The following is a 17055-nucleotide window of genomic DNA, read 5'->3' as shown; positions in this document are numbered from 1 at the left end:
CTTCTCGTGCTCGTAGCACTTAGCTAGAGGGAGAGTAGATCTCAAGACCCTGAGTGGGCTCCTCTTTAATTGCGTGAAGAGCACTAGCGCATGCATTATCCTTTTTCGGACCCCCTCCTGACCAGTATTCACGCAAGTGGGATAGGGGAAGACAGCACTGGAACCACAGAAAATCGTGTGTAGAGACCCAAAATAGATCAGTCTTGAGCGCCTTTGGTCGCTACACAATGCCAAAACGAAATAGTTTGCGCCTAAATACTCTCCATGCAACAAAAAAGGAATCCAATGAGGATCTCCAAGCACGTGCCTCTTTAGGCTCGTGTAGTCATCGCAGTCACCACACGTGCATACGAATCTGAGTACATAGTGCTTGAACATTGCACAGAAAAGCGCTTGTACTTCTTTTAAGAGCATATGCGGCGACCGCAGGTGCTCAGAGGGTATAGTGAAGCCCCCTAGTATTATTACAATACAGCTGTACTTCTTGTCGACTAGCAAGATCGTCTCAGTCGCGGCCAAGGCCAGAACTCTCAACATGGCAGTCGGCTCGTCGGGCTGGGAAGGGTCGTGGGGCAGAGCAGGCGGACGGTTGTAAAAGACCTGATTCTTTTGCTCCGGTACAGTTGTTCCTTGTTTGTTTCTGCTTTTTCTTTACTTCGAAAAGGGAACTTGGGCCCCAAATATGGCAGGAAAATTTCTGCTGGCGGCTTTTACGTGACGGCACCCGTAGCCGGCACCTACGGACCTCCCAATCCGTACTTATGGATCCTAAAATCTTTCTGTGGTGTAGGCAAATGATAATAGTCTGAAGCTCGGATACTGATCTGACGCCCTACTTGGGAAATCAGCAGTAGTTTTGTTGCTTCCTTCTTACTAGGGAGTCCTTCATCTACGAATGAATTTGAGGTATGGTATATGGTTGACTAGTGATGTTTCCGGTGTTGAAGCCATGCAGTTGGATACAGCCAAGCGAAGACAGCCAGCCATAATGGAGAGGCGTGGGAGGCACGAGCCAGTGCAGCATATGTTTACCTTTCCTGACCTTCTGCCTCTAAGGGAACCCAGCTTTTGACTTGACAAGCCTAAAATGGAGGACTTGACACAGATAGTCAGAAGAAGCGACCATGAGGAAGGCAGGCACCAAGAAACTACCAAGACAAAGAAGTTCGTTGAATATCCCTCGAGCAATCAGCCCACAAAAAGGCTACGTTCGCCAGCTCCTATGCTCGCCAGGTTTAAATGCCAGTAAGGCGGAAATTCAGGGGGCCTTGAGCTTCACGCCATCAACTGCTAATGCCGGTTTGGCGCGTGCACCGCCGAAACTCACGTATTGCGGAAGGCCAGCTTACCCTTAACGTTTCTGACATGAAATGCGGTGTCTACTAAATTTTAGTGCCTAAGACGACGGCTCATCAAATGCACAGTGCTCAGGTGAGGAACTACAGAAGAAAAAAGGAAAAGAAACTGGCTTGGACAGCCACTGGTGTCCGCCGCGGAGAGTGCCCGAATTAGCTCCAGCCAATTCACTTGTCCGATAAAACAGCAAATGGGACTTACTTGGACACGCGAAGCAGTCTGTCTATTAGCCTAACGAAACTTGTTGCGGAAATATTATTAGATCTCTCTTCAGGCTAGTGTGGAAGGATCCAGACTGGTGCGGCATGCCCCTTGCAACGGGTTTCCACCCTGCAGCGCAGTGTAGCGAGCTCCGAGAATCTGTGCTGGGGCAAGCTAAGATGACTATTTCGGATTGTATCTGCTGCTCCAGCATAGGTGAGGTGATTCATATGAAATTTGTGCCATAGGTCAGTTACCTATAGGCTGGACGCTGGTAACTAGTCTTTGGGCGACTCTGGGTGCGGGGGATGTAGTGAGGAGCACCCAGCTAGGATAATGCTCAGCTCCGCCAATACGTTTCCTCCCTGACTGGTCACATAGATGCTGTTCTGTCTGTCTTCACTGAAGGCAAAGATACACGTACTGAGGCATAAAAAGTCATTATTTCATAGACCCAGGCTCTTGAACAACACTTTGTCCATTTTCAGATTCAGCATATGGCTGTTGGCAGCACCAGAGGCTTTGCCGGCAGTAATGTAGGTGAGTCATATCTCTCTGCTATTCAGCCAAGAGAGGTGCGTAGCTAGCACTGCTGACTACAGACATTATCAAGGCATTGAAAGTGTCTAAGCATCTCCAGTGGAGGTACGCTTTCCCTAGATATTTAGCTCTATAACCCCGGATGCTTTTCCCTCCGTTTGTGGCAGTGCGGCACAATGCAGCTTCATTACCGATTGCAAGCTTCAACACCCACGTTGGACTGCGGAACACACTGCGCGTGACCGACTGATGACGAAATATCTATGCACGGTAGTTGCTTCGGTCTTTGTCGTCATTCTTCGCGAAATAAATTATATCACCTTGAAGGTTTTTCCTGGGGTGCATTGTAGTGGTGCGTATTTTGCTACAACGCACAAGCCGGCACCCCCTGGACCGCTGGACCTTCAGCAGCCTCTTGTTGGTATATGGACATTGCTGAACTGGGGAAGTTTATGCATCTATCGGCGTTCCCAAATTCAAGGCAGCTCATGGTTTTGCAAAATATCCTTCCAGTAGAAGAGCTGGATAATAACAAAGCATTGGGACAAAATGGAAAACACCAGGTGGCATGCCCGTCGGGGAAAGCGGGATCCACGGCGCGGGGATGGCCCAACGCTCCGGATTAGGGAATACTAGCTTACTGACAGGACAATTATGGGAGCCAAATTGTATATGAAAGTACATAGCATACATATATCGGGCTTGCCGGCTACGTTGAGTATCTTCCGCGGCTTTTCTGTTGAGCGCCAGGCAGATCCCAGCTGAGTGAGGGGCCCACCAGCTCCAGTTTAAACCGAACTTTCCCAAACAAGGTTAAAGGAATACAGAAGTTCATAGCAAACTGTCCGTAACGCAAAACCCGCTGCACCCGGATGGGGGCATCATCGCGTAGTCTATCGTGCACAGCAATACACGCCTAGATACCACACAGCTTGATTGATGATTTTTGAGCCCTTCCAATGCAGAGCAGGTGCCATGAGAGGACATTGTTACTCATGGGTCTATATAGCGAGTACGGGTGAGATGTGTAGGAGCAAAGCTGACTAGTGGCATAAAAGAGACGGTCTGCAGCACACGAGGCTACCAAGTAGACAGCCGGCTTGGTGATGAAGCGAACCACCAGGAGAGACAGGATATATGTGGACACTCTCCGGCAGGACTTGACCGGATTGATGTGGTGTGCGTGGTGCTAGTGGAGGCGGAATGGAGGCAAATCTGGTTAGCGTTGAAGGCAGTGATTTTAGGGCAACAAACTGGGTGAAATGGCTTGCTTCAAGCCAGCCCCACTCCTCCTTCATTTGGTCGAGAGGAGTTGCTAGGTCTAGTATGTCATCTATTCCTTCGCCTAATTGTGACAGCCGCATAGTGACGGTCCTTACGTGCTCAAACAAGTATTCGCCATCGCAGGATCACAGACAACGAACACAGCAGAATCAAGCGCCACGCCGCCAGTTTACTTTGGTGTAGCATCAGAGTCACACCAAGATATTTTTCTTCTTATTTGCAAAATATTAGGTAGTGGAGAAATACCCCTGCCTAGCCTCCGGCAGCGCGCAGATGCAAGTTAAGCTGCAAGATAGAGGACACAACGTGTCTGTTTAGATTTGTCAGCACTAAAATATGTTCGTCTAATAAGAGGCGGAAGCTACACTGTGCAGACAGCCAGGGCGGCCAGTCGAGCTTTGTCGCCTCCAGGAGACAGTTAGCAATCCATCACTTTGTCTCAGCGAAGAATTTGCTGGAGCGACTAAGCTCGAAGTCCTTGTCCCCTCAGACCTAGTTTTCTCAATTGTTGCCTGCATTGCGCCCAGTCTTATGGGTCGCAAGAAATCAGCATATCCTCTGAATCTTCCCGTAGCACTGTTTTGCGGCTACTTTGCCGCTCAATTTTTCTTGCGCTGGAGTATCCAAAATTTCCGATCCTCACGACATTCTGTAGTGCGCCTGTAGGGCCTGAGCTTTTCCCTTGAATCCATGCAGCTATTTGTACTCTTATATTAATAATACACCACTATTCTGTTTATGTGGAATGAACAAGGCAGTTTGCAAGACAAACCGAGTAGTGTGCTGGACCAGCCACCAGCCACTGTGGCGTTCATGCTGGTTGGCAGCACGGTCCCACAATTCGCTTTCGATGACCTAAATGAAAGTATTATATGGCTAGTGATGCCATATTATTATTGCAGAGCTAAGTACACTGCATTCAGGCAAGTCTGCCGCTTCTAGAAACGTCAAACAAAGATAAGATATACGAGCATTGAACGTCGCTGGATCGTACAACGAAATGCATGCACTAATGCGACTTGCTCCAAGATTCTGAGCTAGGCAGTTAGATGCCTACGTATGATTCAGTGCAGTTCCTTTACCTGCTTCGCCGACGATGTGGAACCCTGGAAAATGATTCGGAGCTTACATTGGAAGTGCGCATCCGGGGTAAGCTGCATTTGGATTCCGGGCCACCACAAAAAATAAAATCTAGCTGAAAAGACATTATTCGAAGACTCGCAGGTAGAGATCTTCCCTACCACCGGGCAGTGGTATCAGCATGACCCAGCAAATATACAAGGCGAGTCTGCAAAGACACGAGGAGTTCAAGCCAAGTGCGTTTGGATTGTAGCTAAGCAGCCTTTGCGTAATGATAGGTTAAAATTTGTGCTGAGGCTCTAAACAACTGGCACATAAGAACGTTGGCATCTCAGGAGAAGCCCCTTCTCAGCGTCACCGTCCGGGGCTTCCGGAGTCCTGGTGGTCTGTTGGGTCGTTGGCATTTTTTTATTTTGCAGCCCCACAGTAAGGGGCTCTGACTCTTAATTTTGTAGTTTAACTCTCATTGCAGAGAAAGTGCCTGAGTTTGAAGCTTTTCGCGGGAGCCTGCTACGCTCCGTGTCGCCGTGGAGGCGGTTGGCTGGGCCTCTTTAAGGTTGTCTCCTTTTGAGCTTCTGCATCAAACCCAGTGTGTTGCGTTTGTCAAAAAACGCCAAAAAGGCACTTGTTCACGTGTCGTCTTCTTGTGGAGATGCCAGCGTCTCAGGAAGAGGTCTTACGACACATATCTAATGCTATGCCTCCAGCAGGAGCTGGGGACTGCTGCGAGGCTCTAAATGCAGCGGCATCCGAGGTTTTTCTTCGTCGCCGCAGCATGCAGAGCCTCAAGAGTGGGCGCAGCTCTGTAGACAGGAGATCGGTGTGCGGCGATGGAGAAGTGCCAGCCGTCACGGAGAGTGGAACTACGCCTCCTTCTGATGCTGATGAGCAGAACCTAACGTACGAGCGTCTAAAAAACCTTCGACCGTGTCCGCCTGTGACAATATCTTTCGACGAACTGTCTTGTAAGTCTGAAGCTTTCAACACGCACAGTGTACATGGCAACTATCTGGCATTTGGGACCCATTTGAGGAGGCAAGCTCCGCTTTCAGGGTATCTAAACGCGTGGTAGGGAGAAGCTGGCTTGCAGAGAGGACAGTCTAAACCCATCCGAATAGAAACCTCCCATTGTGTTTGTAAGATTGCTCTGGGAAACCTTGCCGACGGGGTGATGGATGCATGCCCTCTTGTCTTTTGCGCTTTGATATTCAGTGAAAGTGAACGTCCACAAGAGGTTCACCGGAGTGCTCGCTCTCCCATTTGTAAATCAGATTGCACGTGCTGTAACTCCTTCTCAGAGCAAGACGCTCCTTATGGATGTCAGTGGGACTGTGCACCCCGGAGAGATGGGTGAGAGCAATTGTTCGTTAGCTTAATACGCTGGCTATGCAACTACTGATGCGGGGACACTTCATATTGAAGCTCATTAACGGTATTGAGGCTCTAGCTCAGACTAGAGCAGACAAGCTTCGCCCTGGGCACTGTGACATTTACCTTTGTGACGTTTTGCGTTCAGTGGCACTTATGGGGGCCAGCGGAGCGGGCAAGTCCACTCTTCTCAACGGTGCGTATACTTTATTGTGTGCGTTCTGTTACACCTTGCGAAAGAGGGGCTGCTTTAATAATAAGAGTTCATCTTGGCTAACAAACATACCAGCATGGCAGGTGGATAAACCGAGGGTTGCACACAGCTGAACTTGCATGCTTGCAAGCAGCGGTCATTAACCGTTTAATGAGCTCACTTGCGTGTATGTGGTCATGCAGAGAATATTTGTCCTTTTTTTTTGGGGTGCGTGCAGTTTTGAGTCGTCGAATCGTCACAAATGGGGGTTCTGTATTATTCAACGGCAAGACGCTGGGGCCCGCTGAAGTGAAGCGAATCTGCTGCTACATACAACAAAGTGATATATTCTACGGATTCCTAACAGTAGAGGAGCATCTAGACTGCGTGGTGGGTTGAGCTCGCCGGTTTGAGTGGGGGCACTCTTTGTGTTCCTTAATACGCCTACATGTTATCTCCTTGTATTTCATCTGAAGCCTTCTCCAGGATGCATGCAGCTCCACAAACTAGCAGGAGGCAGTGCACGCTTTGACAAGGACTTGCGAGACATGTCGAAGGCGCTGTTATTTGTCTCCCCCGGTATAGTCTTTTGAGTAGGATATTGCTGCGTTTCCACAGTATCTGAGGCTTCTGTCATCTGCGAATGGCACAGGCAAGACTGCGGACTGGATGGAAAAAGGAAGAGAGGTCGAAGCTTGTTGATCGTCTGGTGGAGCTCTATGGCCTGACCAAAGTCAGAAACTCGAGGATTGGAAATATTCAGATGGCGGCAAAGAGGTAAGTTTGTGAGGTTGCAGGTGCAATGATATATCTCTGATCTTCGTACGCCCATTTTTGCCGACATCTCTTCTGTTTACTCTATAGAGGTGTTAGAGACAAGCGTGTTTCATCATTTTTGCAGCATTTTGGCTTTATTTTTTGTGATCATTCACGTGGTTTTAGGGGCATCAGTGGAGGGGAGAAGAAGCGTCTGAATATTGCTACGGAGATGATGACAAACCCGTCTGTTATATTTGCGGACGAGCCAACCACCGGCCTGGACTCGTTTATAGCCGAGAATGTTATGCGTATCTTCAGACACTTAGCAGATCGAGGTGAGACCGCCTGCGCTCGTGCGTTTACTTTCAAGTGGACTTTGGAAGCAAAGTTTTTGAGCTGGAACGAAGCCGAAGCCTCTCTTCACATTTTGTGTGATATATCGGGCTACGCACGCAAAAATGATAATCGGAAGGGTTATCTTTTTGCGTGCCTAGTTCCTGTGCAGTCACTATAAATGCTAATCTGTTTGTTTGCACCTGCTCTTCGTACAGGACGAACCATTATATGCACGATTCATCAACCGAGCTCGAATATATTCAATATGTTTTCAAAAGTGCTTCTTCTTAGCCAAGGCCGTGTGGTGTTCTACGGAGACCGCGAGGCGACTCTGTTGTACTTCTCGCGTTTGGGCCTCCCGTGCCCACCTTTCACCAGTGTCCCAGAATTCCTTCTTGAGTTGCTCGTGAAACAGCAGCTTAGACAAGGCAAACAACCAGACGATGCAATTGAATTAACTCCTGAGAAGTACGTATTCATTAGTGGCACATGATTGTAGGCGATAACTTTGGTCCATTCGGCTTATCTACGGCATTCGCCCCAGCAGGAACTTACCTGAAGTCGGTTATAAACTTATTTAAGTGGCACGTGCTAAATTTGTGTTGTTGGAGCATTTAGGCCTATCAGGACTCAGTTACGCACATTTCACACTCGCAGCAGCTTCATGCTGCCGACACACAGCACTTTGAGTAGCGTGCGTTGCGCTGCTACAAACGTACTGGTGCGACCGACTCATTTCGTTTTTGTACGTTTATGTTGCCCTGTCTTAAGTGATGACCGTGATATAGTATCTGTGGTGCTTACTTTGCAGACTGGCAGAACGGTGGAAACACACAGGCGTTGCCTTTGTTGCTGAGTGGGTGAGTAGACGCGCACATGTGTGTACGACACTTCTTTTTTAATGGTAGAAGGAAAACCTATGGTGAAGTACATGTGCACCTAGGCAGAGTCCGTTGCCGCGGTTGTTCTGCGCTTCCCTCTGCACTGCTCTTCGTTCTTCAGGCGAATGTGCGGGAGAAGCACATCCAGGCAATGCAGGATGCTGGAGCTTTTCAAAGCGGCCACGGTGGACAGGTAAACAACATTTAACAGCATTAGTTAAAAGCGGCAGCGCATGAAACGAGCTGGGGGCGTTGTGAAGTTATATTGCGCGGTCCGATATACTTCAAGAGCATCCATCCCATCGCTTTGCTTGCGAGTTATTCCAAATGAACTTATAATGGGACAGCTGGCATGACAGCGCACTGTGTGTGTAGCTGTGTGACACTTGCAGCAGGGAAACACTGCAGTTTGCAATATTTTGCGGAGTTTGCATGCTCTTATCTTCACAAAATGCATCGCTTCACAAGGCCCATTAATCTCTTCTTGTTTATCTCTTCTTCTTAACTCCGTGGTGCAGCAGAAAACCTTCGGAAGAGACCTTTCTGAAGTCTTATATATTTTAGGGCGCAGCTGAGCTCTTGCTTGGCTGCTTCTTTTTGTGTCCTCTTCGCTTCAGGATGCTGAAATAAGCAAGACAGGTCAATTGTTCGCACTTTTCTTCCTACTTTGTTCGTTTTGATGCTATCGTGGATCGGAAACGTCGCTTCCAGTTGCTAATCGGCCATCCATCACTTCTATGACCTGCGCGGCTAGCAAAGATCATAGTCGCAGAATGTGTTACGCCACTCATCTGCTGGGCTTGTGTGGCAGATTGCGCTCTGCCGGCAAAAAAATATGCAGTGTTGAATATGCATGCAGTCTGCACAGCCTGCCACTGGTGGAGCAAAGGATCTCAGCTGCATTCACACGTCTCCTGCCCAGTGGGTGTAACTGAACGTACGTGCTGTTTTTCCTTGAACTTCTACAGAGACGCGAAGTCCCGTCGAAATGGAGTTAGAGCCGGCGAAGGAGCTTTCCGACAAGTATAAGCCCAGCTGGTGAGCCGTGAGCAGTGTGCAAAGCGCGATTTATTCAACCAGCTTGACTTCAGCTTGAGTTTGTGAACATTTCCTGATACTTTGTGCATTTGTGGAATCTTTTCGAATGCATGTGTAGCGCTGCTTCCGGGACGGTGTTGATTGCGAGCTTGTGCTGTTTCTGTTATGCCACTGAAGGTCCGAGGAATTATGTACCTTGATTCATCGAAGCTTTATCAGCAATAGTCGAAACCCGAGAGTATTTCAGGCTCGAGTGGTGCAGACTCTAGCGCTTTCGATCATCGCAGGCCTGATTTTTCTCCGGCTAGCGCCAAACAACTACTTGTCTAGAAACGGCGCCACAATCTTCATTGTCTTAAATCAGGTATGCCGAAGTATATATGCCTGGCGTAACGTCGGAGTGTGCGGGGAACAGGACCACTCCAAGGACAACACGCTGAGAGTCACTAAGGGATTAGGGACAGAAGCAATAGCGCACGCTAGAGACTCAGATGCAGCGATGCTTTTTAGTGCCAGTTCAGTATGAATATAGTTGCTGACAACTGCCTATCCATTCCATTTGCATGCGTCTCAAGGAGAATTTATTTGCATCCATCTGGAGAAGCAAGCGAATTTTCTTTTTTGCAGGGAAGCCTTGGTATGGTTTCTGTGCTACAAACGTTCACCAGCGACAAGGTGTTGGCCGTACGAGAGTACCAGGCCGGTCTGTACCGCCTTACCTCGTATTATTGCGGTAAAATTATTGCCGATTTCTCTCTGCAGATGCTTTTTCCTATAGTTTTCGCAACGTAAGAATTCGCTAAATTGCCTGTGAAGGCACCTTTCACATAGCCCATATTTTTGCCTGCCTAGCGCGCTTTTTGAAAAGGTACAGCAAGCAATAAATTGAGCTGTATCTCATATTTAACTTAGTGATGCGTTTTTGCGTGCTCCCTATATATATAAAGGCCCAGTGGCCCACAGATGGGAAAGAGTGTATAACTCAAGACTGTCGAGTCTTCGTCCTGCGTGTTGTGATTCAGCATTGCGTGGTATATGGTTGGCCTGAACGATGCACCAGTGCGCTGGCTACTGGGCCTGCTGTTCATCTTGCTGGCAACCAATAGTGCCATTTCAATTGGCTATGTAATATCCAGTGTGGCTCCTACTGTAAGTCTCGCGCTATATTATCTGCAAGATTAGCTTCTCGTATGTGTACTGCCCAGCGAACACACAGTGGACATGCCCGCAACAGAACGACACGGTCGCGTCTTTGAATGACTTGTTTGCGCTTTTTATTCTAGTTGCCGTAGTATGTTCGTGTTTACTGCATGGTACGACTCCCCCCAATCTCCGTGGACGCATTTCATCGGACCTTGAAGTGGCAGAGTAGTTTCGTGCCTCAGCAAATGCCTTCCTTACTTATTTAGTCGGCCCTGCGCGTTCATTATTTATGCAAAATGCGGGGAATTGCCTAGGTAGAAGTGCCCAGCTTCACGTGAAGATGCGCTTGCTACTGCGTGCTTATCAACAGCTGCAGTTCGCCTCGACAATGATACCCATACTGTTCATGCCCCTTGTCCTCATGTCCGGATTCATGGTTATTTTATCTAACATGCCAAGGTTTTGGATTTGGCTACAGGTAAGCAAACTAAAACTTTACGTGGCTTGCCGAAAAAAGCGAAGAGAGCGCCCTATGGCACATGCACCTAGAAGGATCTTCCCTGTTGAACCTTTGATGCTAGCGGGCATCATAAGATGTGAAGGCGCCAGGGCTAACTACTGGTCTAACTACTGGAGATGACGAGAGGCAGTGTGCGATTCGAACTGAAGAACTTTTACTGGCTGCTTGCGTGCGTTGGCATTGACCGTGTAGTACATCTCGCCTTTCCGGTGGGGGTGGTCTGGCGTGATGCACGCAGTTTGGGGTAAGCTGCCACTGCAAAGACTTCAGCCTGCAGGCGGTTCCACCTATGCAGACACTCATAGCAGTACACGTCCATGGGCGAGCGTGAAAGGCATGTAATTCCTTCTGTTTGTGCTGTCATAACAGAGGGAGTTGAGTTGGATCCGTGTCCGCCTGAAGTTCTCCCTCCCCAGTGCTACTCAACTGGCGAACAGGTCTCCGACTTCACAAATTCTTACGTAGAACTGAGCGTATCATTACTCATGTGCAGACAAGCATAATGATCATCGATGCACTGCTGTCGCTCAAAAATCTCCAGGTGTTTCCTGCTCTGCTTGTACCAGGTTTTCTCTTTGCAGCAATCTTCCAGTTTGCTCATTTTCCTGCACGGTCTTTCGTTCGTTTTCTCGTACACAGGTACTGCGGTACTACGCCCTAGATCAGGACTCGTACTGGTTTAGCGCCTTGATGCTTCTGATACAGATCATCCTGTAAGCACTTTAAAGACAAAACGCTGCCAGTCATGCGCCTCGAGTGTACGGTACACAGAGTGTTTGCTCTGTGGAGGCAGACCAGTGCGTCTTGGAGAGCTGCTTTGCTTGTGCAGATACCGGCTGCTGGGTCTTGGATTTCTCTTACTAATCAACCGCCGCAAGTGACGCCAGTACTTCATTTTCCATTTTTCTCGTGCATCATTGGCAAAGGGCAAAATTTGGAATGCTTCATTGAGCACACAACGAAGGGCCACCGCTATGCCGTGTACGCAGTCGGAAGGTTTTTATAATAAGCCTGTGTGTAGCATGAGAGCTACGTGCACCTTTTGAACTCGCCGTTTTTAATACATGTAACATGATGCGTCTGATGGATTCTTGACAGGGGCTAGCTAGTGACGATCATAGCCCTACATGAAGTAAGAGCACGCTGTGAGCACACTAAGGACAAACACAACGCGTTCGTTTGAACTTGTTGCATTCTGAGGAGACTGTTGGCATTCGGTTTGAATGCAACTAAAGCTAAAAATATTTTCAAGGGGTTGGCGTGTGGAAGGCATGCGTTTAAGCCCACTGTAAAGACACTACACTGGATGCACGGATAGGAAAAACCACGCTTAAAAAGCTCACTTCGGAAATTACTGGCTTGCCGCCTAGACAAGGATCAACTGCACATAGACGTAATTACACGTACAAGGGTGCTCATTTGCCTCGCGGTACATTCTCCCATATAGGGCACCCATATAGGGCAGGTTGCTCCCGTATGCTCCGCCGTCTCTGAGTAACTGGCAATGGATGCGTGCATGCAATGTCAAGCGCGAGCACTATGGAGGAGCATCTTTACACGACGCCCGACATAAACTTCACCAACTCCTCTGCCTCTTCGTCTGTGCACTCCTCATGATCGCTGTCAGTGTCCGAGTCTTCTCCCCCGAAAGCAACTGCACGAGACCGCTGCTCCGCGGTTGCATGTCGTTCTTCTTTTGCATCATATTCAGCGAAAGCAGAATGCAGTTTCTCACTAGTTGAAACAAATCCGCCGCCTTGGGCGCAAAATAGCATGCCCTCGCTCGGCAGCCTACGGGACAAGAAGCAGATGCGGGGAGTTTAGGCCTACTTTTCTTTACATCTTCTGGCACCAGTCAGATGCACGGCTGCAGCTTTCAATAGACCTAGAATGCGCGCACATGTCTTACCTAGAAGGGGCCACTTCTGCCCTCTTCACAGCAAAAAGAGGCTTTTCGGGTTCTACTCGTCCCTTGTGACTCATCAAAATAGCGTCCATCCGGTTCGCATGCTGATGTACGCCTCTACATCTCCAAGAGCACAAACACCTCCATGGGCTTTTGCTGCACGTCATGCCGCACCTGCTGCTGCAAAAGCCTCCCTCTTGCCACTGTAATGACCTCTTATGTCTCAGTACAAGTCGCTTAGCAGCCGCCCCAGCAGCAGCGCCTGCTCTGGCGCTGCACCGCCTTCCCAAAGAAGTAAGCGTCTCCAGCGAGCAGCACCCTGAGGAGCTATCGCCTGCTGCCGCAAGTGAACCTGGATCTAGAGGGGCCTGGCAATGCAGCAGAGGCTGCTGATTCTGTAATATACGGTAGTTTCCCTCCAACTTGTGGAGAGCAGCCACCAACAATGCGCGGCCCCCATTGCGCCAATCTATAGGGAACCGAGGCACTAAATTGGAAGGAACCTGCGAGCATCAAGTCATATGCCTGTCAATTCGAAAATATGGGGCACTTAGAAGTGCATGTGTGACTGGCAACAACGTTTTCGTGCAAATTTTCACGTTCAAGAAGCCGTACCAAAGGAAACCGAAGACGCGTGATTTGCAAACGTTAACAGGCCGCATATGAGGCATTACAAGAATAGAACACACGGCTTCAGAGTGGTCTCACTTTTGTTGTTTTGAATACGGGATCATAAAGAGCCTTTTTATGTTGATGGTTCCCTGAGTTGCAAAGGGATACAAGCGTAAAAATGGCTCGTTTTGTTTGATTCTGGTGTAATACAAAGGCAGATACTCCAGTAGAAAACAAAACTGTGCAAGGGACAACTGATTTTATGTAAACTCCTGGCTCCTGGGGTGTGAAGAATGCGCGTACCGCGAAAGCCGATTGGGCGACGACCTGTTGGCGCAGGCACCGGGGGGGCTTTCAGTAATTTAAAAGGGGTGGAAGATGCCATCTCACATGAGTACTGTAGTTCCGTTGTCCCTTGTGTGAAATTTAGATGGAGAAACAGTTGCCTCAGGAATGAGGATGCGCACAAGACCCATTCAACACAATAGAGGACGACGCTGTAAATCCACTCTATCAGCAGAGGGGTTGACTGAGCTTTCGTTGATGCGATGGGCCAGTGAACATAGATGAGCTCATTAAACTTTAGTTATACAAATATTAAGCATTTCCTGTAGCTAATAAAGCTCGAATGACAAGGGCGCGTGCACATCAGAACGATGGAAGGGGTCCAAATGGTATCCTAATGCTATGTCTTACGACACATTGAAATAAAGGAACAAATGCTCTAATAATCCACTAAGCTACTCTGTAGCAAGCGCAAAACTCACATCCTTGCAATAGAATTTCCCTGGATTTCACATATCCGAATGTAGGGCTACCAATTCAGTGCTGTTGCATGCGGGCCACATGGCAAAAGCTACTCAGGATTAGAAGTCAACTCGAATTTTTTGTGAGCAATGCAGAGATGCGGGAAGGTAACTAATCTTTTGCACACGAATTTTCCTTGGCAGTCATTTCAACTGTACATAGGGAAGGCTTGCCACGCGATAGCAAGCTGAGATGATCTGAAGGCGTTTCAACCACAAACAGACGAAACCCGTTTCTGAGCGTAATTCAGTCTCCATGTATTGCATCTACTGACTCAGTTGCGACTGTCTAAAAACATACTGGTCCCAGCCACTCACCGAACTAGCTGCAATCGAGCATGGCATCGGGCCGCAGCTACTACCCGTGGTCCTTAAGCATTTTTTACATTAGGCTAGCAGTTCCGTTGTTCGCCAGTAGTTCAGTCTTGTTTAAAGCCTTAACTACTGATGGGGTAGCGTTGTACTCTAAAGCAAACAACAGTGGCAAGAAGGACCATAAAATGGAATCGGAGCATCGCGGGCCGAGTTCCCCGTCATTATGCATGTCATCTCCGCGATATTGGCTCCTTTCCATCCCGAGACTCTACATGATTGCAGCCTATTTCCCCGGTGTAACTGCTCGTGCTTCTCCATGCGCCTTAGATTGCAGTCCATAACGCCTCTCACTGCCGTCGTGGGATCGCACACTCCGTAGAATGCCGTATCTCCTTGCACACTCATGCTACATATTTGACAGTCCTCTGCAACAACTGCTCATCCATCACGGGCACCTCGTGCACTGCTGAGCATGCAGCTGTTAGAGATACTCGCCGTGTCACTTGAGCCTGCTGTTGTCATTAGACCCGCTGAAAGCCCATGCACGTAAGTGACAGTGACCCTGTACCCAGTCTGCTGCTTTTGTTCAGTGGAATCTGTGTTCCTAACACAGTACCTGATGCCATTTCTACACTGTTTCAGAGGAAACCAAGCTCACATGTACACAGTCGCATGCCCACTAAGTTAGTCGGCATTTTTCAACTGAGCAAATTTACAAGAACTAAGTTGACCACAGCACTCTAGACACGAATTAGTCAACAACCTCTTGCAGCCAGTATGGCACTAGCGTGACCCCGTTCGCTAGCATTCTTGAGCTTCACAACCTAAATAGCAACTAGGTGACAAGCAGAGTCCCATCAAAGGTAGTGAGACCTGTTATCCAGGGGCTAGCAAGAGGCGCGAAGAGCCAGTAGACTCACTCAGAATAGGGTTACTCGGTTGCGATGCAGCGGGAAACAATAGGTCCTGCTTAGATCGTTTCATCATCTTTAGAAGACGTAGACAATCATTCGCCAGCAAGCGGGTGAAGCATTCCATCGGAGAGTATCCTAGCGGGTATTAGGTGGCATTGCAAATGTTCTGCACCTTCACGCCCCCATATCCATCTGTGAGCTCTGCACTTATGAAGTGAAGCGCACTGCCCAATAAAACAAATTGCAGCAACGCAATGCCAAGACACCTATTTGTCTCGTAGGAATAGCACCACTCCTGCAACCCTGCGCGTATTATTATTATTATTGCTATGCAAAAGCTTCTCAGTGCAAAAAAAATGTTACTAGAAAGAGATATCTTGGTTACGTACCTACTGACGACGGACTACGAAAATGAGTTGTCGCAGTTTCTTGAGACCAACGCGTGGGAGGTGAGGATAATGAGACCCTTTTGTATGGTTCATTGAACGTACTTTCAGAAACTTGCGCTGCCGTAGGATTTGCTGAGTTACTAGACATACTCTCCCAATCATATCATTTTTTCGCTTTTTCTCCACGTAGTTTTTACAATTAAATTGGCAAAAGGGGCGCCTAGCATGCATTTCGTGAATTATTAGAGCATTGAGGTGAAAAGGGCGCGCGAATTTCGCTCGATATAGTGGGTTTAGACAAGCCAGCATTAGTCAGATCTGTCATTCAATTTCTCGAGACATGCCTGAGCTTTCATTTCGTTGTCCATTTAGGTATCCCATCACCCCAATCATCCAGATACTGTTTCATTAGTCTGTTCTCTTGTAGAAAACATTTATCATTTCAGGTGAGGAGATCTGTCCTCTTCTCCCAGCTTATTAGTGAGTCTTTTAAACTAACGAATCCGTGCAACCTCGCACTAAGGTACTCAATATAGGAAGATGAAGCCCCTCGCCTCTCTTAAACAGAAAAATGTGTGTACCTGCGCAAAGCTCTGGCGCTGCTTTACTTAGGGAAGTAGAGCACTGGCAGGCGGGATGAATGGAGCAGAAATACTAGTCAGACATCTTGCTGTGAGCGTGGTAATGCAGCTCCACAGTTCGGTTGCATGAGCAGGAATCCGCAGAGGCGTTTGATCACCAAGCATCATGCTATAAATCAAGCAGGAACTCCTGCGAAAGGATAAAAGACACTTCACTATTCGCGTAATGTGCAGCACTACGACTCTAAAGAACAACCAGATACATGGACCTTGTGTTTTTGTCTGATTTGTCCTCTAATAAAGGGAAAAAGACGCCGTGCCATGGGCTTCGTTGCTTAATATCGTTGTAAATCTCCACTGAGGTATTCTCTGCACCAAAACCCTCATATATATCTTCGTTGGATATCCTTGCCATAGTTGCTGCTTCGACTTGCTTGTGGTCTTTGTTGCGCAGCTTAATGAATGCTTAATCAGCAAAGTTTGACAACCAGCATTATTATTAAATGGCTAGCAGCCAAGTGCTGATACTTCATGTGGTTTCTGCATACCACAAGGAGTATCAGCACTTGATTGCTAGCCAAGGCGAAAGCCTTCACTACATAATACAACTTCAAGTTTAAGAACCCGTGCATTCCAGCGTCGTAGGTTTTTGCATATTTGAGGCAAGATGCGTGTTTGTGAATCCCACGAGCACCACGCGCCGCCTTATATAGGTCAGGCACAACCTGAAAAAATAGTCCCACATTCTTCAATAGCTTGTATTCAGGAGTAATTACTGAAGGGAAAACCACAGCACTAGACAGTGATTGCTTAGAAGCACGGGGTAACAGGCG

At 48.1% G+C, this 17055-nt stretch overlaps 2 protein-coding genes across 2 annotated transcripts; one reads left to right on the top strand and one right to left on the bottom strand.

The window, feature by feature from the left end:
- Nucleotides 1-5113: 5113 nt before the first annotated feature.
- ENH_00039450 (white protein, putative) lies at nucleotides 5114-11580 on the top strand (the record flags this gene model as incomplete). Its single annotated transcript, XM_013580580.1, has 19 exons — nucleotides 5114-5426; nucleotides 5674-5811; nucleotides 5978-6025; nucleotides 6261-6412; nucleotides 6675-6799; nucleotides 6965-7116; nucleotides 7333-7585; nucleotides 7929-7977; nucleotides 8120-8191; nucleotides 8616-8637; nucleotides 8967-9036; nucleotides 9214-9260; nucleotides 9664-9769; nucleotides 10059-10185; nucleotides 10550-10657; nucleotides 10892-10943; nucleotides 11069-11136; nucleotides 11339-11412; nucleotides 11529-11580. The coding sequence occupies 19 exons, from the start codon at nucleotides 5114-5116 to the stop codon at nucleotides 11578-11580; spliced, it is 2028 nt and encodes a 675-aa protein (XP_013436034.1).
- A 672-nt stretch (nucleotides 11581-12252) lies between these two features.
- ENH_00039440 (hypothetical protein, conserved) lies at nucleotides 12253-12697 on the bottom strand (the record flags this gene model as incomplete). The annotated part of the gene is made up of 2 exons (XM_013580579.1): nucleotides 12253-12490; nucleotides 12609-12697. The coding sequence occupies 2 exons, from the start codon at nucleotides 12695-12697 to the stop codon at nucleotides 12253-12255; spliced, it is 327 nt and encodes a 108-aa protein (XP_013436033.1).
- Nucleotides 12698-17055: the final 4358 nt, after the last annotated feature.

The sequence above is a fragment of the Eimeria necatrix genome, genomic scaffold, assembly GCF_000499385.1.
Source record: "Eimeria necatrix Houghton genomic scaffold, Enh_scaff28, whole genome shotgun sequence".
In the NCBI taxonomy this organism is placed as follows: domain Eukaryota; phylum Apicomplexa; class Conoidasida; order Eucoccidiorida; family Eimeriidae; genus Eimeria; species Eimeria necatrix.
This window is presented reverse-complemented; position numbering and strand designations above follow the sequence as displayed.